General features: G+C 34.1%; 1 protein-coding gene across 1 annotated transcript in view; it reads left to right on the top strand.

The window, feature by feature from the left end:
* The first annotated feature begins 11,207 nt into the window (after positions 1–11,207).
* LOC118182156 (COMM domain-containing protein 8-like) overlaps positions 11,208–25,833 on the top strand; it is a 36,297-nt gene continuing 21,671 nt past the window's right edge. The window contains exons 1-2 of the mRNA XM_035351472.2: positions 11,208–11,399; positions 11,486–11,632. Coding sequence (XP_035207363.1) covers positions 11,325–11,399; positions 11,486–11,632 — 222 coding nt within the window. The 5' untranslated portion in view covers positions 11,208–11,324. The remainder of the gene's footprint in view (positions 11,400–11,485; positions 11,633–25,833) is intronic.

Genomic DNA, 25,833 nt, shown 5'->3' with positions numbered 1-25,833 from the left:
AGGAAAGTGATTTATTATATTCACAAAAACTTAATCAAATGAAACTAATTTATACTTTAGTTAAATGGAAACACTGGAAAAGAACGTTTCCAAATTTTCTCACACAAGTAAAGAAGGTAACTGAAGAAAGAAAACTACAGCTGTTATGTAATTTCGTATCTGCTAGTGTTTATCCATATCGTATGATATGGATAAACATTTGCAGAAATAAACATTTGATTTAGAATCGTATGATAATGCAATTAATGTTCTAGATTCATTCATTGTACATCACTGAAAGAAATGAAATATTTGCCCGCACTATTTAGCATCTAAGTTTCAACAAACGGATGAGTCTGCAAATGAATACTTACAAATATTAAAACAGTTTAGCAAGGATTGGGAATTTAAGTCTGGTACTCCAGAAGAATATAAAAATGAGTATATGAGATGAAGTCATCCGGGATTTGAAGAATCCAGACAGTCGAGAAATTATTAGAAAATGCCCGTATTTCGTTAGGAAAAGCTTATGATTAAAGATAAAGCATTAGAACTTGCTGAAAGTCGTACTGCCTCATATTTAATATCTTCTTCAGCACCGGTAGCTGCTGTTGAACAGTGTGAGAATAAAAATGACGATAGGGAACAATTGGCAGTTGTTGCTCCTATTCGATCTAGAAAATGTTTCTTTTGTGGAAAAGACCTTCATTTACGAAGTGTTTGCCCAGCTAAGGATGCAGAATGTCGAGGATGTGGTAAAAGGGACCATTACCAAAAAGAATGCAAATCCAAATTTGTATGCTATACTGCTAATTCCACAGCGGCAGTTTGGAGTTCAGTTGAATGCCCTAATGAATACCGGTAGTTCACTAAGTTAAACAAATCAGTGTTTTATAAAAAGATTTCGAATTCAAATGAATCCATATTTTGGTAGAATAACCATGGCTAACTCTTCTCTAAAGTCAGATATTAAAGGCTGTTCTTTAGTTAATATCAAATTGCAAACCCATGTAGACACCAATGTAGAGGTATTAATTATGAAAAACCTCTGTGCAGACTTTCTTATCGGGCATGATTTATTAAAAGATCATTCTTCTGTAGAGAAAGAATTTAAAGGTGAGAGACCACCTCTTAGAATTTGTTCATTAGCACCTGCTCTTGTAGCCCCTGTGTCACTGTTCTCTAATTAACGACTGATTGCAGACCTATTATTAAAAAGTCAAGACACCAAACTGAATAGGATAAAACATTCATAGCTATAGAAGCATGTAAATTACTTAAAGGAGGTGCAGTTGAGCTAATTAATTCTCCTTGGCGTGCACAAGCTTTTGTTGTGAAAGGAGAATATCATAGACCCAGAATGGTTTGTAAGCACGATTGTAAATTATTTAATTGTTATTAGACAAAATATATATTGAGAAAATGGCAACAGCTAATTTCTGGATGTCGTTCTATTTATAATTTTAAAAAATATACATGGAGATGATGTACGCTTGAAATGGTACGATGCAGTGTAACAGCTTTAAATAGTATTAAAATCTTGTAGTTTAAATAATTTAAATAGATGAACATTAAGTTATTTGTGAATGGCAATATTCGAAACCAGACTCGAGTGCCACGTGCGACTCTCGCACGAAGAATGTAATTTATTTTTAAATGTTAGAATATGTTTTCTCTTCTTGTTTGTATGTCGCCATTTTTTTGAGTGTTAAATAAAAGTTATTGCTGTGTTCCATCATTGGAATTGCTTCATTTCGTCAAAGAAGTATCACAGTCATAATTATTTTGGAGGCACCGACCAAGATCGAATAATCGTGCGTATTTTTATTTTATTAGTTCATCACTGAACATAATATTAGTGATACCAGATTATTACTTCCTGTTCATATAGAATTGCTTTATTTTATTAGTTCATCACTGAACGCAATATTAGCGATACCAGATTATTATTTCCTGTTAATATTAAATTGTCTTATTTTATTACCGTATTTGATATTATATTTAATATTCATTTTAGTTGTGCAGACGGTAGACATATATATATATTGCTCTATGTTATTATTCTTATTTTAATCACAATTAATGTGGTAGAGAGAATGAACTTCATATAATTTAAATATTTCATTTTTGAGGTATACGTACTTAACAAAGTGCATTTAATTTCGTGATTCCTGACTGCATTAATTAATTAAAGTAATTGAATTGAGCTATTTTGAGGAAATATAAAGAAAACAGTGTTCGTTAATTTTAAACATAGAAACAATGTCTTACTTAGGAAGAACTCGTAAGGAAGATTTGCAAAATCTCGCGGCTGAACTGGGAGTTCATGTGACTGCAGATTTGAAAATAGTCGATTTAAAACAGAAAATTGTTGAAAGTAGAGATTATGATGAAGTATTCGTCAAAGGAGTCTTAGACACAATAATAGAAGAACGGAAAGTGAGGGAGGAAAGGGAAGAACGGAAAGAGAGGGAGGAAAGAGAAGAACGGAAAGAGAGGGAGGAAAGGGAAAGAGAAGAACGGAAAGAGAGGGAGGAAAGGGAAAGAGAAGAACGGAAAGAGAGGGAGGAAAGGGAAAGAGAAGAACGTAGGAGACAGGAAGAAGCGGAAGAGCGGAGAAGGAAAGAACAGTATGAATTAGAGAGATTAAGACTTGAAGCAGAGACAAAGTCTCAAAATACCGGACAGATCCGGCCGAAAACGGAGCTGCGTCACCTTATGCAGAAATTCGATGACAAGAAAGGAGATATCAGTCTATATTTGCTATTGTTTGAAAGGCAAGCAGAATGGGCTAAAATTGATAAAGAAGAATTTGTATCTCATTTACTAGGACTACTTCCTTACGAAGTAACCCAGTTAATAGCTAGAGAACCCTCCGATAAAGCTAAAGACTATGAACACGTAAAGAATTTATTGTTAAGACGGTTTAAACTAAGCCCGGAAAAGTTTAGGCAGAAACTTATGAAACATCAAAAGAGTACCGAATCCACATGGGTGGATTTCAATTATGAAATAGAAAATTATTGCAAGGAATGGGTGACTGGTCTAGGAGTTAAGACTTTTGATCAGTTGCTAGATTTGATGGTGATTGACCAACTTAAGCGTCGAGTTCCTCCTGAAATTCGAGATCATTTTCTTGATGAGTGGGTAGAGATGATTTCATCTAAAAAATTAGCTGAAAAACTTGATGCCTATGAAAACGTTTGCGGAAACTTTAAAAAAAAGCCTGTAGTGGATAGGCAGAAAGAAAGATACAATGCACTAACTCAAGGTAAATTGAGTTCAGATAATAAAAATAAAACTGAAAACAAAATGTCATCAGGATTTAATACGCAAAGCTTGTTTCATAGACCTAGAAGTCCACGTCCAGATGATAAATATGAAAAACGAAAGACGCCACAATGCTATCAGTGTGGGTCCTATCAACATTTAAGGCCCCAATGTCCAAAACTTAAGAATAGTACTGAATCTCCTGCTAATCTTAACAGAATTAGTGCAAAACCAGAGGATAAATTTCTATTACCTTATACTAGTATGGGTTACGTAAATGGTCATAAAATTCCTATATTAAGGGATTCAGGTGCTAGTATTGATATAGTTTGTCGCAAATACATCACGCCGGAAATGCTGACAGGTGAAAATGTGTGGGTGCAACAGCCATTAGACTTGAATCCAACCTGTTTACCATTGGCTGAGATCGAACTAATTTGCGATCTTGGGCGAGTAATAACTAAGGCTGCCATTATTAGAAATGAACTCGACAAAGGAAGGTATTTATTAGGCAATCGAACTTTTGCACTGTTGAATAAACAAAGAAAGGAGCCTGATAGTTGTCCTCACCAGGTTAATGCTGTCTCTACTAGAGCTCAAAGGAAAAGAGAAATAGCTGAAGAGAAGCTCTTGGAACCGATGAAGGAAGAAAATAAAGCATCCAGATATGTTTTTGAAGAAGAAGATAATTTACCGGAACTAAATACGGAAGATGAAGCTCTCATGAAACTGGTAAAAATTGACTCAGAAGAAATTGCACAACTTCAGCTTGCTGATAAGGAACTGTCTAAAATCATCCAAGAAGTTAAAGAAGGTACATGCAAAAATGAGAACTATAGTCTGACAGGAAAAGAACTTTTAGTTAAAAAAACGACGGATAAAATGGGCTTTGAAAGACAGCTTGTCGTTATACCTGAAAAACTCAAGCCGTCAATTATAAAGATGTGCCACGAAGGAACTTCTGGTCATTTGGGTGTCAAAAAGACCAAAGACAGACTTGCTAGATATTTTTACTGGACGAGGTGTTACAAAGAAACTGAAGATTTTGTAAGAACCTGTGATGCTTGTCAGCGCGCTGGAAAAGGAAATGACAAAAAGAAGGCTCCAATGACATTAGTACCAGTAATTTCCGAAATATTCACTAAAATAAATGTCGATGCCGTTGGTCCGCTACCTATTTCAAAGACTGGAAAAAAATATATTATTACAGCTCTGTGTATGTCGTCCAAATATCCAGATGCTGTAGCGGTGACAGACATTTCTTCGCCATCTGTGATTGATGCTTTCTTACAGATTTTCAGTCGTATGGGTTTCCCAAAAGTGTTCCAAACAGATCAGGGGACCTCTTTCGTCAGTGCTTTGACAGAGGAATTTTTGGAGCGTTTCGGCATTAAACATGTAAGAAGCTCTGTGTATCATCCGCAGAGTAATCCCGTTGAGCGATTCCATAGAACGCTAAAAAGGGTGTTAAGAGTCGTATGTATAGGAGCGACTTCGGATTGGGAGAATTATCTACCATCAGTTCTTTTTGCTCTCAGAACAGTCACACACGAAAGCACTGGTTTTACACCAGCAGAATTAGTTCATGGCAAAAACCTACGAACGCCAGTCACTTTACTTTATGAGCAGTGGCTAGAACCGATTGAAGAAAGTAATAATGTTGTCAGTTACGTTTTCAAACTTATTAATCGAATGAAGAAATGCCAGGAACTTGCCGTGGAAAACATGAAAGAAGCTCAACAACGGAGGAAAACATGGTACGATCGAAACGCAGTGAAAAGAGAATTTGCTAGAGGAGATTTAGTTCTTGTTTTATCAACGAATCGTCAAAATAAACTAGAAGTACAGTGGAAAGGACCTGGAAAAATAGAGCAGAAAATTTCAGAAACCAATTATATTGTAAGTTTCGAGGAACAAAATGAGCCAAATCAAGTATATCACATTAACATGCTTAAACCATATTACAAAAGACCAGAAATGATTAATATGATAACTGAAGTGGAAGGAGACTTAGAAATGGACATTCCTCGTTTACCTTCCAATCCAAGTATATTAAATTTCTCGGACATCATAGAAGAGAATGAACTCGAGAAAAGGTTGAAATCCGAGCAAATAGAAGATTTACGAAAGATTTTATGGAAATATTCTGGTTGTTTTTCAAATAATCCTGGACTAACAAACTTAGTTTGTCACGATATTGAGCTATTAAATAACGAACCAATACAAATAAAGCCATACAGACTGTCACCCCGACAGACTGAAATTCTCAAAAGGGAAATACAGAAAATGCTCGATCTTAAAATTATAGAGCCGGGAGAATCGGACTATACATCTCCCATGATTTTGATAGAATCTTCATCAAAGGATCCTCGGCCTTGTATTGATTATCGTAAACTCAATGCTGTTACTAAAACTGAATACTATCCTTTGCCTAATATTGAAGAACGTATCGAAACTGTAGCAAAAGCAAAATATATTACCCTATTAGATTTATCTAGAGGCTACTGGCAAATTCCGTTAACAGAAAGAGCCCAAAGATATGCAACATTTGTAACTAGTTTTGGAAGTTTCAGGCCTCTACGTTTACCCTTTGGATTAAAAAATGCCCCATATTTTTTTAGCAAAGTTATGACTAAAGTCCTGGCTGCATGCGAAGGTTTCGCTGTACCATACCTGGATGACATTGCCATTTACTCAAAAAACTGGGAAGAGCACCTTAAAAACTTAACTTCTGTTCTAGAGAGAATACAGAAAGCAAATTTACGACTAAAACCATCAAAATGTAAATTTGCACAAGATCAAGTGAGATACCTAGGCCATGTTGTGGGACAAGGACAACGAACCCCGGATGAAGTAAAGATCCTGGCTGTAAAGGAGTATCCTACACCTAAAACCAAAACAGAAGTACGTGCTTTCTTAGGACTGGTAGGGTATTATCGCCAGTACATACCGAGATTTTCGGAAATTGCTTCACCCCTCACGGACGCTTTGAAGGGGGTAACAAAAAAAGGAAATATACAATGGTCTGAAATATGTGACAGAGCTTTTAAAAATTTAAAAGAGTTGCTATGCAAGAAACCAATTCTGTATGCTCCCGATTTTGATAAAAGGTTTATTATACAAACCGATGCCTCAGACAATGGCATGGGTATAGTACTATGCCAATTAGATGATGAACAACGTGAACATCCTACTTGTATATAAGCAAAAAATTTACTAAGTTTGAAAAGAATTATTGTACTACTGAAAAGGAGTGCGCTGCTATCATCTACGCTATCAAGAAACTGCATTTTTATCTGGATGGTCAGCAAGAATTCTTGATTCAAACTGATCATAATCCTTTGGTCTGGCTACAATCCAACGCCAAATGTAACTCTAGATTGATGCGCTGGGCACTCTCATTACAACCTTATAATTTTAAGGTCATTCATCGCAAAGGATCTTTGCACAAGAACGTAGATGTTCTGAGTAGAATTAAGTAATGTAACTCTTAGTGTATGTAACCACGTTTAGAATTAATTTTATTGTTTAATGTATGCTCAACTAATGTATTTGAACGTTCTCCATTTCTTTCTTTTTAAATGTAGTGTAAAAGTATTGTTTAAAACTTAAAATTTTTTGGCCTGAAATTTAGAAATTTATAAGAGAAATAACCTTTGCTCTTTAAGCAAATGAGCAAGCCGAGCTTATTAAACTGTCAAATTTTACAGAACTTTTCCCTTCGGAAAAAGTCTCTCCGTTGGGGGAGAGGTTGTAACAGCTTTAAATAGTATTAAAATCTTGTAGTTTAAATAATTTAAATAGATGAACATTAAGTTATTTGTGAATGGCAATATTCGAAACCAGACTCGAGTGCCACGTGCGACTCTCGCACGAAGAATGTAATTTATTTTTAAATGTTAGAATATGTTTTCTCTTCTTGTTTGTATGTCGCCATTTTTTTGAGTGTTAAATAAAAGTTATTGCTGTGTTCCATCATTGGAATTGCTTCATTTCGTCAAAGAAGTATCACAGCAGTAAGTACGTTTGTTATGTTATGTACGTTTACGAATACGTTACGTGTAGGTTATTAAGACTTATCTTTAAATAAATGTTTGTCTTTTACAACCATTTTACGAGTGATTAATTTAACTAAAGAAGGAAGTTAACAGGTTATAGATTATTAGCAGACTAAGCTTGATGCTTACCCTCTTCCCAAAACTGAAGAGTTGATTTCACAAGTATCAAACTATAAAATATTTAGTACAGTTGATCTCCGACGTGCTTATCATCAGGTTCCTATCAAAGAATCAGAGAAACACTATACAGCGTTTGAAGCTGATTGTAAACTATATAAATTCCTACTTGTTCAATTTGGTGTAACAAATGGAGTCGATTCTTTCCAAAGAACAGTTGATGAAATAATTTCAAATGAAAAATTAATCAGGAACCTTTTCCTATCTTGATGATGTATGTGGCAAAAATGAAGCTGAACATAATAATAACTTGTAGAGATTTATGGCTGGCTGTTCTTAACCTCACTTGGTATAGAAACAAGTCGCACAAATGCATATAATCCTTAAGGAAATGGCGAAGTAGAGAGGTGTAATGGAATGATATGGAAAACCATCCATGTGGCACTAAAATCAAAGAACATGGTTATCGAACGTTGGGAAGGTGTTCTGCAACCTGTTTTGCATTCGATACGGTCACTGTTATGTACAAAAATAAATGCCACACCACATGAACATATGCTCGTCCATGCTACAAGATCATATAATGGACTTTCTTTACCTACGCGATGAACACAACTCAGAACAGTATTAATGAAGAACCATACACGAGCTAATAAATATGAGCCTATTGTGCCGGAAGTGGAGCTTATTGAGGCTAACCCAGATTTACGCTTGCGTTAAACTTCCAGATGGTCATGAAACCAATGTTTCAATACGATATTAAGCACCCAGAGGATATATATCGGGTTGAATATCGCGCCCATGATAGAGCGTTGGATGAAAACCAAGAACTCTCAGATTCTTTTGCTCAATAGAAAATGAAGAACAGAATGGATTTTCTATTCCTTTCTCTCTTCTTCCCCCTCACCCCTTCACTATACAAATTATCTCAGTTTCATTATTCTGCTCTTCCGAAGCTTCTCTTTAAGACGCACTTTTTTTTACATTCTTTCACATTTCCCTGCCCCTGTTTTAGGGATCTCATTTATCCCCACCTTGCTTGGATAAGTATGTACGAATTACTGTGAGCATGCTATATACTTGAGCTAAAGACAAGTTTTAGCTCCCCTTTTTATCTTATGGTCATGGGAGTTCTCATCAGGATTGCTCTTTCTTTCTTTTTTTTTTTCTTTTCTCTACCTCAGGAAAGGGATCCACTCTGTCTCTCTCCTCCTTTCCCATACAAATTCATTTGTTTCGTCCTCTCATCAAATTTACCTCAGCCTCTGTTCGAAGGATTTCTGACATTCCATGTATTAACCAATCCTGACGATATATAGATTCCTGTGAGTTGAAAGGCAAATTGCCTCAAGTTTTCTGGAGACGATCAGGGCATCGAAATCGGGACATCAAGCGACGTATGGAGATCCAAACAAGAACGGTTTGAGACACTTCTGTATAACTATAAGAATTTTCCCTTTATTCAAAAAACATTTGTTGCCCCTTTTGCACAACTTCTCTAATAAGATTTTAAAAATCTTGCTCACGTTCCTCACTTTGATAATAAAGCGATGCTATTCTTATGTGTAATTGTGTGCAACTATTCGATACACTTTGTTTATTCCATATCATGTGTACCTTTGAACATATGTTGTATCTATTTACATGTATGTGTGTCATTATTTGTTGTTCTGGTACAAAGTTAATAACTTATTAAGATTAAATTAATAAATAAATATTATGCAAAAAAATAAATATTAAATAAAAATAAAAACCTGCAATTTACCTATTTTTTAAATTTGGTTGATGTGCTTTAGTACTGTGCATGGATTTATGTTCTCGTCTGACGCTGTTTTCTGAAAAATGTGTGAATATGTTGGAAATGGTAAACAGTAAATGTTACTTTAGTAATATATACTTTGTCTTTTGTATACTTTAATTCAGTGTAAAGACAAACATATTGCCTTGTTTCCCACATTAGGATTTTTTTTTAAATACAAAGTTTTTTTTCTTTACTGTAGAGCTAAAGTTAACTTCTTAACTAATTTTAAACTGTTTTGTAACGGGACCCCAATTTTTTTATTTTATTTATTTAATTCCCGCCCATCATCACATCTATTCACCTTTACAAAACACACTCACTACATACACCTGGGAGGCAATATTTATCGTGAATGAACACAGCTCCCCCTCTTCGACTACACTCATAGACACAATTTATACATCAAGAAATTTTCTACTTCTCTTCCTTTTCTTTCTAGAGGCCCATTTTTTTCCTTTCTGCTCCGTATTAATATGGCCATTTACTTTAAATTTATTTTGTTCCATCTTTTCTTCCAGGCCTTTTAAACTCGTATAAAATATAAGAAGTTCCGTCTGTGTCCTCTCTCTTTTCTCTCCTCTGTTCCCCCTTTCTATAGACAGTGAAATACGTTTAACGCGAAAACGCTTAAAACGAAATATTGGTTAACACGAAATAATAGAACTGCCCCGACAAACTACTGTGTACAGTGAAAACCATTTATCACGAAACTGAGGGGACTGAAATATTTTTTCGTGTTAAAGCATGTTGCAAAATATATATTCAACATAATTAAGTTTATTAGAGTACATTTTATTAAGTATTTTATTTTTATTTGCACGAAAGAGGGGGCTTCGCATGCTTCGAAGAAAGGAGGCTAATTTGGCCCTCGGAAATACCCTCGGAATAGCCTGTGACACGAGCCAATTTTGTTTATCTAAGCTACTTTGACCCTCCACCTCTACAAACGATGCACAAAAACATCTCATCTGTCATCAGTTGGCTTTTGGAATTGGGTGATGGGTACATTGCAATGTATGTAAAAATCAGCGAGTTTGGTTCACGCTATAAGAAATGAGAAAGGAGGATATTGAAACTAAGCCAACACTTAATGAATGTTTGAGAAAGTTTCTTAGACTCTCATACTGCATAATCGGAAGAATTCGTTGCAGTTGATGATGATAATGTGTATACAGCCTCAATTACGTCAGAAAAAGGCAGCTTAGAGTTTATTCAAAGCTTAGAAAATATCATTGAGGCAGATTCTGACCACGAAAATGAAATGAATCCAATGAAATGACTTTCAGCTCCTCTTCCCACGTCATCCGAAAGGAGAAACATCATGAAAAGTATGCGCAGTTATTTAGACGCACATTTCAATGGTGAAATGATTGGTGTGTATTGAGAAATACGGCAAAGCACACTAGGGCTATCTGCCTAAGGGGAGGGATGCCTTCGTGGAGGACTTTCTAAGGGAAACTGGCTCGTATACACGTTACACATGGGGAAAACCACGAAAACGCCCATGAAGCCAGCCCGTTCGCAGGATTCGAACCTCGAACCGAACTACCATTACTATGGTGAAATGAATAACAAAATGAACGACATCAAACAATTTGTTGGCAATTTGATGCTTAAAAACCTAATGCAAATAAAAATATCAGATTATTTTCCAAAACCTCAAATGTTTTGTTTTAAAAAAAAAAAACTTGAAAATTTTGTATTAAATTAAAATTTTGTGGATGTTTCTCTTTCATTGATTTTTATTAAATACATGCAGGTATACATATCTATGTAAATAACATGTACTCTAATAAACTTAATTTTGTTGAATATATATATATTTTGCAATATCCTTTAACACAAAAAATATTTCAGAGGCTTCAGTTTCGTGTTAAACGATTTTCTCTGTACCTTTTCTTCGCACCTACACTTGATTTTTGGCTCACCGCAGCAGAAAGACTTAGCGTGTGCAAAACAAGACATCTGTCTACTAAAGATCTTTTGTGAATAACGTGACGTAAGTTTGTTTATCGGTATCTCAATGATCTTGAGGAGAAGTGAATCCTGATTTGAAGTTTTATAAAACATCCTCTCAAAATCAGTATTTTTAAACAGGCATGGCTTCAAAGCAAGAGAATTTCAAAGTGTTTTTCGAGTTGCTTAGTAAATGCCCATCAAATAGAATGGAAAAAGTAACATACACTTTGTTCAAAATTGGAATGTTTTTAGTGTATTTAATTAGATATAGATTTAATTTTTCAAATATCAATATTTTCAGTTATTTCATCATTTCATCGATGTCTTTTGTGGCCAGCAATGTAGTATATATGAAGACTATGCTGACATTTGGTCACTGGAAGAATGGTGGGATTTGCTTCAGGAAAGTAAACACTTCTTTAAACTGCATCAAAATTCTGATATCAAAGTAAGCATTAATCGTACTTTAGTACTTCTGTGTTATATCTGTTTCACATATATTGTAATATAAAATAAATTCAGTTGTAGATCTTGACGAGATGCCAGATCTGTTATGATTTTAAAATTAATATTGCATTTCTTCGAATCTAATTCAAAGCTCAATATTGACCTCTTCACACGCACGTACTAAAAAAAAAAGAAAGAGAGAGAGAGGGGGGAAGACTGAATGGCACATATTAGAAAATACTGGTGTATTATAACTCGTCCCCCCCACTGGAAACAAAATATATACACTAGCATGCTGAATTGATTTTATATGCATAATAATACTTTGTAAAGTAATAAAACAGTCTAATTTATTATTCATGGAATGAGCAAAAAGCAAACCTAATTATAATCATCTTATCTAATTTGATTAGCCTTTCTGAAATGCAAATAATGGCATGGCAAATGTATTGTACAAAATATGCTATCCCATCAATTTTTGGGTTGATCTTTGGATTACGGTAACTTAGCGATTTTTTGGCGACCAACTTTGCTACAGCAACCCTCTGTTTTTTTTTTTTTCGCCACCATTTTGTCTTCACGAAGTAAAGACATGTTTCTTTTATTTACTCAACACTTTTTCCAACAATCTACTAGCCGAATTACACTTATGCTAGAAATTTTATGGAACAAAACTGCTTAATCATGGCAAATATTAACTGCAAAATTGGGAAAAAGTGCAGAATCGCGTTTTTCAAAATCGCACATACACAGTAACCATGTACACGTCGACTTATTTTTACTTGAAAAAAATCCCAGAATTGCACAAAAATGGCATTGCGCACACTCTTGACTTTATCCATCTAAACTGCTGTTTTCTCATAAATTACAAAAATTTGCAGGAAAATTTTGTGAATCTTTAAACTCGGTAAAAAGCACATATATGAAATTACCTGATTGCGAAAAATTATATACCCTATCCAAGGATGAACATTTCCACGTATAATATAAATAAAATATCCAAAAACTTTTACCTCTAAATTATCTATTATAAACGTCACCAACGAATGCATAACAAAACATTAAAAATGTTGACAAATACTTAGTGTCAAATATTTAAATTAGAACCATGCATGTTTACTTCCACTCAAACGTATACCAAATTGCTACAAACATATAATTCACAAAATAACTATCATTTAATTAAAATATAATTAAACCATGTACACGTCGACTTATTTTTACTTAAAAAAAATCCCAGAATTGCACAAAAATGGCATTGCGCACACTCTTCACTATATCCATGTACACTGCTTTTTTCTCATAAATTAGAAAAATTTAACGAAAATGCATAAAAACTTTGTGAATCTTTAAATTCGGTAAAAAGGACATATGAAATTACCTGATCGCAAAAAAGTATATACCCTTTCCAAAGACGAACATTTGCACGTATAAAATAAATAAAATATCCAAAAACTTTTACATCTAAATTATCTATTATAAACGTCAGCAACGAATCTATAACAAAACATTAAAAATGGTTACAAATACTTAGTCTCAAATATTTAAATTATTTCCATGCACGTTTACTTCCACTGACACGTTTACCAAATTGCTACAAACGTATAATTCACAAAATAACTATCATTTAATTAAAATATAATTAAACCATGTACACGTCGACTTATTTTTACTTAAAAAAAACATCCCAGAATTGCACAAAAATGGCATTGCGCACACTCTTCACTATATCCATGTACACTACTTTTTTCTCATAAATTCGAAAAATTTCACGAAAATGCATGAAAATTTTGTGAATCTTTAAATTCAGTGAAAAGGACATATATGAAATTACCTGATTGCGAAAAAGTATATACCCTTTCCAAGGATGAACATTTGCACGTATAAAATAAATAAAATATCCAAAAACTTTTACCTCTAAATTATCTAGGAGGGCCATCCAGGAAGTAGATTACGTTTCCGTCTGTGTCCGCTAGGGGCGGGGCTAGCGTGGCCATCTTGGGGTCAGAGCGTTGCGCAGCTCAGTCTGCATCTAGCCGTGCTAGTGAGAGGTTCGTGCTGTGCTCCGTTCAGATACTGTGACGGTTTGAAATGTCTGCGTTAATTGAAAATCCCGCGAGCTGCGAGGTGCGCTCAGTAATAAGGTTTCTGACTGCAAAAAACTGTAAACCGATAGAAATCTATCGGCAGCTTCGTGAAGTGTATGGGGACAACATTATCACTGAAGGTGGAGTGCGTCAGTGGGTCATAAGATTTCAAAATGGCCGAACCAATGTTCACGACGAAGATCGAAGTGGGAGACCCAGCATAGTGACCGCCGAACTTCTCGAAAAAGTCGATGCTAAAGTCCGTGAAAATCGAAATTTCACAATAACGGAACTTTCTTTGAGTTTTCCACAAATTTCGCGAAGTTTGTTGCACGAAATCATCAGCGAAAAGCTTGGTTACCACAAGTTTTGTGCAAGATGGAAGGCAAGAAGAGGTAACGAAGTGGTTGAAGGTGCAGGCGGCCGAATTTTTCGACGAAGGAATTTCCAAGCTCGTACATCGCTACGATAAATGCCTTAATTTGTATGGTGACTATGTAGAAAAGTAGTATTTGAGTGTGGCTTTCATCTGTATATAATAAAATTTGTTTCCTATACTTTGTTTATTTTTTTATTCCAAAACGTAATCTACTTTCTGGATAGCCCTCGTATTATAAACCTCACTTACCAATTTCTACCACAAACATTAAAGATGGTTCCAAATACTTAAATTCTTTCCATGCACATTTACTTCTACTCAAATGTATTCCAAAATACTACAAACATATAACTCTCAAAATCACAATCATTAAATTAAAATATAATTAAATTAAAAAACACTACTTAAAATATAAATAAGCACATACATTAAATTAATAAAAATTAGCTTACAATCCTAATTACTTTAAACTAAATCATTGCTAATAACAATTTTCCAATAATACCAAATTAATTTATTTACTCCTTACATTTAGAACAAAGCATAAAAATAATATCCTCAAATAATTAAAAATACTAACTTACCTAATCTTCTACAGAATCTTGAGTGCATGGCGGATCACAAAATGTCCATTTTCACCAGATTTCTTGCACTGCCATTCAAACTATCTGTAATATCCTTCCTTTCACACAATCTCATTTCATACCCACATGTTGGACATTCATACTTATCCGCAATTAAGCAATTCTTTTCAATTACACATAAACGGAATAAAAATTTCGGATTTACTTTATATAGGGCCATGGGATCCAAATATTAAACAACACTGTTTCACAGAACATAGAATGAAACTAATGCTGTACAGCAGATATTTTTAAAAATTTACTGCCTTTTCCGATTAAAGAACAGTGATTCGTCCATTAATGTCACATGACTTATCTCATGATCTCTCATTTCCCTCACACAAAATAATGCGTAATCGGAACTCCAGTATTCTCGCATTATTCCCAACAACTTCTCACATTATTCCCAAAGTCCTAGGTAGTAACCTTTATCGCCTCCAAAATGTCGCCAAACTACTGTTACCATATTCCAAAGATCAGCCAATTTTTGTTTTGTGTTTATTGATTATTGTGTTGAAACAGATAATTTTGGCACTAAAATCAAAAAAAGGTAAAATAATTAGCAAGTGGAATTCTCATGATATACATTTCGTTTGTAATCTGTAGTTTTGAAAGTACAGTAGTTCCTCTTTCTTTTACTGCAACGATTGAAATGAGTATTTCAGCACTAAAATGTGTAAGGGTAAATGCAATTAAGGGTACTTATGTATTATTCAGTCGACCTGCCAAGTAGCATGATTTAGCACCAATTATTGTGTCCTTTAGAATTCCGGCAACCATTGCCAAAAGAAAGCTATTCCAAACTGGTGGATGTGTTAAACAATTCTCACCAAATTTGTTTGAAATTTGTCTCACCAAAAATGTTTAATTTTTTTTATTATTGCAAAATAATAAAAAATTAAACATTGTTCTCACAAGCCCAATTGATAAGGAATTGTAATTGTCCTTCCTGATTTGGTTATCGTGGGCGATTTTAGTATGGATTATTCTATTTGTTTCTACAGGTACATCATCAATTGGAGTTTGCTCTACCAAAATATTTTCGCATCGTTGACTTCCGCTAAATTTCGATGGAAGTTCCTCGCCAGTCGATAATTCCAAAGGATAAAGATTTTGTACAGCTCTTATGACTTCTCCATTTTACACTTTAATTCTGGCTTGTCGACTTTCACCGTCAGTACCTGGAAATAATTGTATGATTTTACCAAGAGGCCAATTTAATCTCCTTTTGTCCTTGCTTCCAATTAAGACAATGTCTCCTTCTTTTAATTTACAACTTCTAGCAAATTTTTTGCTTGTGTTTTCAAAGTTCCCAAATATTCCTGGCGAAATCTTTTCTTGAAAACCTGGTTAACATTTTGGATATAACGCAATCTACGTTTATAAAAGTTAGAATTGAAGTCATGTTTCAGCTTTGGCACTGAAGAGTTTTGTATTTCTCGTAAAAAATTCCAGGTGTTATGGAAGTGAGACTTGAATCAGCCGATACTACTGTTAAAAGTTGACATTTAGGATAGCTTCACAGTTACACAAAACGGTATACATTTCCTCGTAACTAAGGCAGGCTCTCCTAAGAAAGTTTCTTAATATTCTTTTGATCATTCCTATGGGGCGTTCCCACCAGCCACCCCACCATGGAGCGCCTGGGGGAATGAACTTCTAAATAATACGTTCATTAGCTCCTTTTTTTTGCAATTTCATTGAAATTGGTTGAAGCAAGTGCATTGCATGCTCCAACAAAATTTGTTCCATTATCAGTATAAATTATGGGGTACAACTCTGATATATGCCCTAATTTCACCAAATGTGGCGATATGTGTTCTGCGCTAGTTTTTGGCACGATTGCGTGTTGTATGGCAACTCTGTTGACGTTGAAAAATCTTTCACTGGTTTGTTGGTTCCCGTCATGCTTTGTGTCTGAGAAGCTAGGGGAGAAAGATAAAATGGTAGAAGTTGTTGAATTGAAGTTCGGCAAAGGGAAATATCGTCGTGGCCATCCTGTTGAGGAGCAGTGGGTATTTGGAGGTGTGGAAAGAGAGTCTGGGAGATTATTTTTAGTGGCTGTGCATGATAGAAGCAGGGATTTGTGATTATTTGTTATTTTATTTATTTGTGAATCATAGTATGAATTTTCTGGATAGTGTGTCTGGCTGTCATATAAATACGATAGTGATTATGTGGCGGCATGTTAAAGGCGGTATGAAATTGTTATTTCTGATGTTCGAAAAAGCATTAATTCAGGGTAAGTGCATTTTATTTTATTCTTGTTCTTATTTTGTGGAATGTTATGTTCATTGTTTTTTTAGTATGAATTTCTGTCGTTATTGTTGTTTTTTGGAATTGTTTGAAATTTTAGTTTATTTTGTTGATTAGTGTGTAGCGTCTAGTTTGTGCAATTCGTAGATGTTTTTTAAAGTTGAAACAGGACGCTGTGTACATCGTATTCTTTGAAATTTATTGTTGTTATGTTAATTTATTAAAGCGAGGTGTGCGTAGTTCGTAGATTCGTTTTTGCCTAAATTGTGCAATTCGTAGATGTTTTTTTTAATTGAAACAAGATGCTGTGTACATGGTATTCTTTGAAATTTAGGCTGATCTCTAGAATATGGTAACTGGTAGTTTGGCGACATTTTGGAGGCGATAAAGGTTACTACCTGGGACTTTGGTAATAATGTGAGCAGTACTAAGTTCCGATTACGCATTATTTTGTGTGAGGGAAATGAGAGATCATGGGATATGTCATGTGATATTAATGGATGAATTACGGTTCTTTAATCGGAAAAGGGGGGAATTTGGAAAAATATCTGTGGCTGTATATTATTTTGTATTAAGCTTCATTGTGTGTTGTGTGAAGTAGGCTTGAATAATTTTGGGATTGTATGGCGCTGTCTAAAGTGAATTCTAGATTTTTAATGCGTTTGTGTGATAATTCAAAAGAATTGGTTGAATGGTGCATGAGTGTAGGTTTAATTGCGGATAAGTATGAATGTCCAAAATGTGGGAATGAAATGAGATTGTGTGAAAGGAAGGATATTACTGGCACGTGGAGTGCTATAAAAAGCGCTATTCCGAGGCATTGTGATAAAAGAGAATTTTGGTTTTTATTGAGCGGAGGAAGTGTGGAGGAAAAATTTGTAGAAAAAATCATTCAATAATTTTATTGAATCCATAATAAAAGTGTATCCACCATGTAAGCAAGATTCTGAAGAAGATTAGGTAAGTTAGTATTTTTAATTATTTGAGGATATTATTTTTATGCATGGTTCTAAATATAAGGTGGAAGTAAAGTAATTTGGTATTATTGGGGAAATTGTTATTACAATGATTTAGTTTAAAGTAATTAGGATTGTAAGCTAATTTTTATTAATTTAATGTATGTGCTTATTTATATTTTAAGTAGTGTTTTTGAATTTAATTATATTTTAATTAAATGATAGTTATTTTGTGAATTTTATGTTTGTAGGAATTTGGTATACGTTTTAGTTGAAGTAAATGTGAATGGAAATAATTTAAGTATTTGTAATGTTTGCGGTATGAATTCGTTGGTGACATTTATATTATAATAGATAATTTAGAGGTAAAAGTTTTTGGATATTTTATTTATTTTATACGTGGAAATGTTCATATTTGGAAAGGGTATATACTTTTTCGTTATTAGGTAATTTCATATATGTTCTTTTTAACGGGTTTAAAGATTCAGAAAATTGTCATGCATTTTCGTGAAATTTTTCTAATTTATGAGAAAAAAGCAGTGTACATGGATATGGTGAAGAGTGTGCGCAATGCCATTTTTGTGCAATTCTGGGAATTTTTTTTAAGTAAAAATAAGGCGACGTGTACATGGTTTAGTGATATTTTAATTAAATGATAGTTATTTTGTGAATTTTATGTTTGTAGGAATTTGGTATACGTTTTAGTTGAAGTAAACGTGCATGGAAATAATTTAAATATTTGACAGTAAGTATTTGTAATGTTTGCGGTATGAATTCGTTGGTGACGTTTATAATATAATAGATAATTTAGAGGTAAAAGTTTTTGGATATTTTATTTATTTATGTGGAAATGTTCATATTTGGAAAGGGTATATACTTTTTCGTTATTAGGTAATTTTATATATGTTCTTTTTAACGGGTTTAAAGATTCAGAAAATTGTCATGCATTTTCGTGAAATTTTTCTAATTTATGAGAAAAAAGCAGTGTACATGGATATAGTGAAGAGTGTGCGCAATGCCATTTTTGTGTAATTCTGGGATGTTTTTTTTAAGTAAAAATAAGTTGACGTGTACATGGTTTATGTGTATGTGTTATTTTGAAAAACGCGTAAGGAGTATGGTATTGTGCACTTTTTCCCAATTTTGCAGTGAATATTTGTCATGATTAAGCAGTTTTGTTAGATAAAATTTCTAGCATAAGTGTAATTCGGCTAGTAGATTGTTGGAAGTGTTTAGTAGATAAAAAGAAAAGAAACATGTCTTTACTTCGTGAAGACAAAATGGCGGCGGGGAAAAAAATAGAGGGTTGCTGTAGGAGAGTTGGTCGCGAAATTTTCGCCAAAAAATCGCGAAGTTACCATAATCTAAAGATTAACCGAAATTTAATGTTGTTATGTTAATTTATTAAAGTGAGGTGTGCTTAGTTCGTAGATTCGTTCGTTGCCTAGATTGTGCCATTCGTAGATGTTTTTTTAAGTTAAAATATATCGCTGTGTACATGGACTCTTGTCAAATAATTTTGGTTAGAAACTTTACGGTTTTTCTATCTAAATTTTTTTGTTTTTGTTTCGGATTTTTAGCTTAAATTGTGTGTTCAAAACGTGAACCATGTTTTTGGAGTCATTTTAGGCTTAAAGTTTGAAATGTAGACAAAAAATTTAGATAGCAAAATGGCAGCGTGGAGTTTCTCACCAAAAATGTTTGGCGAGAAATTTGGCGACTTGAGGGCGCAAATCAGAGTAGTTCCAATTATGGATGGTTTCCCATGCTTAGCAGAAAAACTATGAAACACTTGTAGAAATGTATCTGTCGTTAAAGATGTAATCAGTTCCAAATGAATGGTACACTGAAACACAATGGTACACTGCGCAAGTGAATAGGCAAATCTATGCTTCTTGTAGTCTCTTAGAAATATAGGTCCAGCATAATCTATGCCGGTTATTTGAAACACTGAGGCATCCTATACCCGATCTCTAGGAAGTGGTAGCGCTGGTGGGTTAACATTTTTGTTTGAATAACGCTTACAGGTTATACAAGTTTTCAAAACAGATGACACAACTCTTCTTCCCTCTATTATCCAAATTCTTTCTCTTAAGGAATTTAGGACGTGAGAAATTCCAATATGTCCTTTCAACTTATGTTCTTCCATTATTAAACTTCTTATAAGAGGATGATCACTTTGCAAAATAGCAGGAGTTCTGAACTCAGATGTATCTTCTCTTTGAAATATCACTGTTTTAGTTCTGATGATCCCATAATCAATGAATGGATTAAGACTTAAAATCCGTTTATCTTCTATTCCATTAAAGGACTCATTTTGTATTAAACGAATCAAGATATTATCTGCTTCATTTAACTCAGATACAGTAAGTTCATCCATTTTCTTGTTTTGATGTTTACAGTTGTAAGCAAAACGACACATCCACGCTACCAGTCTGATTTTCTTACGATAACTTGAGAATCTAGTAGCAACTTTTTCACTAGCATTAAGATTTATTAAGGACAAAATAATCCTTTTCTTTTTCTCAAGAGCTATTTCTTCTTCATCAGCACTAAAATCTTCTTTTGGCCATTTTTCTGGTGATAAATATAGCTATTTAGGACCTTCCCACTATCTAGATTTAATTAAATAAAAATTCGCTGCCTAGATTGTGCAACTCGTTGATGTTTTTTAAAGTTGAAACAGAATGGATTCTTGTCAAATATTTTTGGTTAGAAACTTTACGGTTTTGCTATCTAAATTTTTTGTTTTTGTATGGGATTTTTAGCTTAAATTGTGTGTTCAAAACGGGGTTTTGGCATGTGTGAAAACCGCGTTTTTGGAGACGTTTTGGGCTTAAAGTTCGAAATGTAGACAAAAAAATTTAGATAGTAATATGGCACCTGTTTGGCGAGAAATTTGGCGACTTGAGGGCGCATACAAGAGTAGTTCCAAAATTCCTTAACAGCAGATGATTTGGGATCTTCATGAGTGAAGGTTGCTCTGTTTGATGCCCTTCTTGGATTATTCCATTTTCTAATTGTGTTTTTGCTGTTGTGCTTTTCACACCTTTTTATACATCAGGACCACCACTATTCCTGAAATAGATATTTAATTTGCTGGTAAGAAAATTATTCGATGGTTGTTGGATAGTAATGAAGAATCTATTGACTTGATGTTAGCACTTGGAAAACTTGGAGATCTTCAAATTGCTTTAAAGAATGGTAAACCAGTTGAAGAAAAAAGTCAGCTCACTTTCATCGAATTTCAAAAGATTTTCAAAAATGACGATCTGGGCATCGCTCAGCGATGGATACTGATGCTAAGAAAATGGAAAGTTCTAACTCGTTGGAATGTAACGCTACTGAAGTTTCTTCTTCCAGAAAAGGAAAGAAACACAAAAAATCTCATAAGCCTGCAAGCTTAGCAGTCTCAAAAGATGCAGATTAGCAGATTCTAAAGATGAAAGTAGTTGGATTACTCCTACTAAATGCGGTAAAAAGACTGCTACTCACACAGTTTCTGAGTCTGAGACGAATTCTACCTCTTCTCAGAGAAGAAATTCTGCTTCTTCGCTGAATAAATTCGAAGTTTTGAATTCTATTCCAGACACAGAAAATAAAATGGACTGCCATGGAGCTCCTCCTAAGGATGACTACATTCTGGATCCGCCCTTGAATTCTGATGCGGGCTGTAAAAAGAAATGACTGCCACCGATCATTTGCCCTAGACTGGAGGTAATCTGGAAAGAAGTTCAAGAAATGCTTTCAAGACATGGGGTCAAATATTTTACTGGTACTCTCACCAGAGACAAAATTATCATTACTTTTGATTCTGCTCACTTTCGTGATCTTGCACTTGCTGTTTTTATGAAAAATGAAATACAATTTAGTACTTCTCATGCTAAAGCCGATACTCCAATCAAAGTGGTGATTAGAGGATTAACTGATGACTTCAGTATTGAGTAAATCAAAGCTGAACTGTGGGAAGCAGGCTATCCTGTTTTGAAGGTTACCCAATTCATTAAAAAATCTGATGGTGTTGTGACGAAGTTACCAGTTTTCTTTGTCTCCTTAAAAAGAGATGACATTGGACGTAGCATTTACAAGAAGCACACACTCTTAAGCCTTAGAGTGAGTATTCCTAAATATCGTAGCAGTCGCAGCTACATGATGTGTTTCAGATGCCAGCATTTTGGCCATGGTCAACTCTTTTGCAACAACCTTCCAAGATGCTTACTTTGTGGCCAAGATCATTTTACGTATACACGTAAACTTCTGAAAACAGATCAACCTACTTGTGTCAGATGTGGAAAAAATCGCGTGGCCTCATTTAAAAGTTGTGAATTATATCCAAAGATTCGCAAGTCTCGAATGATGAAAGGAAAGCTCATCAGCCACCCAAGAACTTTAAAAAAAGCTGTTTCCATACAGAATGTTTCTACTCCTGTGTCTAAAGCTTCAAATGATTCTTCTGCACCCTCAGAAATGGACTTAAATTAAAGATGTTGTCAACAGATTGATTACATTTGTTGATAAATTCAAGAAAAAGAAGACTGCAGCTGAAAAAATTAAGCTTGCACTTTGTCTTGTTGAACTTTTAGAAGGCATTGATGTTTAATTTACATCTGTTTTTGAAAGATGACTGTCCTAGTTCCTTCTAGCATCGATAGAGGGCACCACATTATGGTGTCTTTTCTTGATTATCTGCTTTGCTCCGCCCTGCGAGGTTCGTGGCCCCACCTGCTCCGAATTCTCTTCAGAGATCCTCTCATGTTTGGAACTTATCATGTCATGTGCCTTCGGGCTTTCCTTCAAGAACTAGCAAAGTTGCGTAGTGCAATAGTGTGGTATATACAAGTGTCTAAGATTAAGTCCTTAACAGCATCCAAAAACTTCCTAAAATTATCTGAACTAGAATCCGTATATCGGCATCGCCACATAAATTCACAAAAATTAATAAGAGTAAAAAATATCCTCCGACGTTCAACCATATGCATTTCCTTCCTACAAACAGAACACTTATGATGGCTACTAAGTAAACCTTTCATTTACACACCAGTAAATAAATGCTCTTTTTCCCTTTCATTCCTAATTGTACATAACTTCAAATTAATCTTAACCACATTCAGCCATTCTACCATCTAAACCACAAAACAAACAATATATTTCCTATCTAACGCACACCTCAAGCCCTTGCAAATCTTTCCCATCATTCAAAATTTACCACAGCCACACAACCAATTACGTCATTATAGGGTTTGAAACAACAACTTGGCGATAAACAAAACAACATTGCGATAATATAAGGGGCACCCTTCAATCTACTCTAACCGAAAAGTATATAAATGAATCTGTTAAGTTTGTTATTTCTGTCAAGCATCACCAAGTTGCATCTGCTGATGAAGAAGGATACACTATAGAATATCAGGTTATTTAAAATTCTTTATTTCTTTTAGCATATTGCCATTTAATGCTCATTTCCACGCAGTGTAACGTTTCTGGTAGGACTACATAGAAATTTGCCAAATTGGTGGGTGTGCTTTTATGGAGAACTTTCTGTGGTAAACTGCCTGTCGATCATGTTACACATGAGAGAAACCTTGCAGCCAACCTATTACATGAAATACTGGTCAAACTCCCAACATTCAGTGATCTTAACCAGTGCTCCGCAATCGGTGTGCCGCGGCAAACCGGTGTGCCATGAGTAGGATATAGGTGTGCCGCAATCAAATACATGTATTTGACATTTTGCAATTTTTTATCATGTATTTAATACACAATGACAATTTTTTTCCTTAATAATGTCTATTTTAAATGTTTTTATATATTTCACTGTTGTGTGGTTGTGTGTGTGATTGTAAGTGTGTTAGCATTTGAATTTTTTCGGCACTTCCTTGATAACTCGGAACTCAAAAATATATAACTTTTTTTTAAGCGCAGGTATCACATTGATAATTATTATGATTGCATATAAATAAATATGTTATGGTTTTATAATTGTATATTTTTCAAATTAAAAACAAAAATTTATTGTAAATTTTGTGTATAAATCAATACATATATACATTAGCTTTTGGTGTGCCACGAAATTCCAGAAAGATTTTTTGTGCGTCGCAGGTGAGAAAAGATTGCGGAGCACTGATCTTAACTACTCATCATCTGGTAGAGTCTCAGAAATATAGACAAAGTTATACTGAATAGTGACCATGTTTACTTATTCTAAAATTTTCAAAGGTGTCGAAATTTCAAGAGTTGGCTGCGCAAAATGTGCATAAAAGTCGACCTTTTTAGGTATAAGTGATAGCAACACGGGAAAATGTATCTTGATGCTTTCTTTTTTTTATCTTCTGTTTTTTAATCATTGATTCTCATTGTATTTTTATCTAAAGGATGGTTGAGTAATAGATTACAGCAAAACATGTGAGCGCTGTCTTCATAATGGGTGGGATGAAGAATTTTCTGAGGAGTATAGATTTGCATATAAATTACTTATGTGGAAAAATCATCAGGTAGTCTATATTTTGGGATACCTCTTGCATTATTGCCAAGTTGTTTCATTTATGGTAAACTGAGTATTTTACATTGTATGTCTTGCAAACTCTATTATGATGTGCGTGGTTGTAATGTGTGATAGCACTGATTTTGATTATTGAGAAGAATATTTCTCAGGGCTTATTTCTGCGATGGATGTCGGTTAACAAGTGCGTTCCATATTTTGTTCTTTACACCATAAAATGGCTGCCAGTGGTAATATTAACCTGAAGTTTCTGTACGATTTGGAATGAAAGCTTTGATTGACTGGTGTGTAAATGAAGGTTTAAATGGTTTGGTTCACCTCTAAGTAAATTGCACAGTAATATTTAAGGATTTGGAGACCGGAGCTCATATGAATACTATGAAAGGTATGTGGGGTATACAAAACGATATTTTCAAAAGAAATGCCACCGCCAGTCCGGTTCTATGGAGGATATTTTTGATTTTTAGTTTTGTGAATTTATGTGGTGTAATAGATTCTAGTTCAGATAATTTTAAACAGTTTTTGGATGCTGTTAAGGAATTCTGTATGCCACTCACCAAAGATACAGTAATTAAAATTAATAATAAGGTAAATTTCTAAATAAGGTAAGTCGATGTTTCCTTATTGTACTGTGTAGATTAGATAACATTTATTTCTATTTTTATGTTATTTCTGTGGTTTATTATGATTTAAAATTTATTTTATTGAGATTATAATTTTTTTATATTTTAATTATGTTTTATTGCCTAATATTTTGGACTTAATTTAATTTGGAAAGGAATTGCACCTAAACAGGAACGACGCCAAAAAATCGCCAATTTTTGCCTAGAGGGACCCTGAAATAATTTTTTCCCAAATCATGAAAATTCCATGTTGCCAGTCTATTCATTGAGATTAGATATTAGGTTGAATTATCATTATCCATTTGGCTATATCTGGAGGAAATCAAGAATCTCCTTTGTTAGTAGAAATAGGTTTGTTATAGGAATGCAGAAATTACCTGATAACTGGAATACTTGATCAACATTCAGTAATCTTAACTACTCATCATCTGCTAGGGTCTCAAAGATATAGACAAAGTTATACTGAATAGTGGCCATGTTTACTTATTTCAAAATTTTCAGAGGTATCGAAATTTCAAGAGTTGGCTGCAGTAAAATACACAAAAAAAGTTGACCTTTTCAGGTAAGTGATAGTAATATAGGAAGATGTATCTTAATTCTTCGTTTTCTCTCTCTCTCTCTCTTTTTTTTTTTTTTTAATCTTCTATTATTTAATCACTGATTCTAATTGTATTTACATCTGAAGGCTGGTTTATTATTATCTGTGAATTACAGCAAAACATGTGAGAACTGTATTCATAATGGGTAGGATGCCTCTGTGAAGAATTTTCTGAGGAATA

This window comes from Stegodyphus dumicola, chromosome 12 (genome assembly GCF_044657685.1).
Source record: "Stegodyphus dumicola isolate Sdum_Otavi_A_Nest chromosome 12, ASM4465768v1".
In the NCBI taxonomy this organism is placed as follows: domain Eukaryota; kingdom Metazoa; phylum Arthropoda; class Arachnida; order Araneae; family Eresidae; genus Stegodyphus; species Stegodyphus dumicola.
This window is presented reverse-complemented; position numbering and strand designations above follow the sequence as displayed.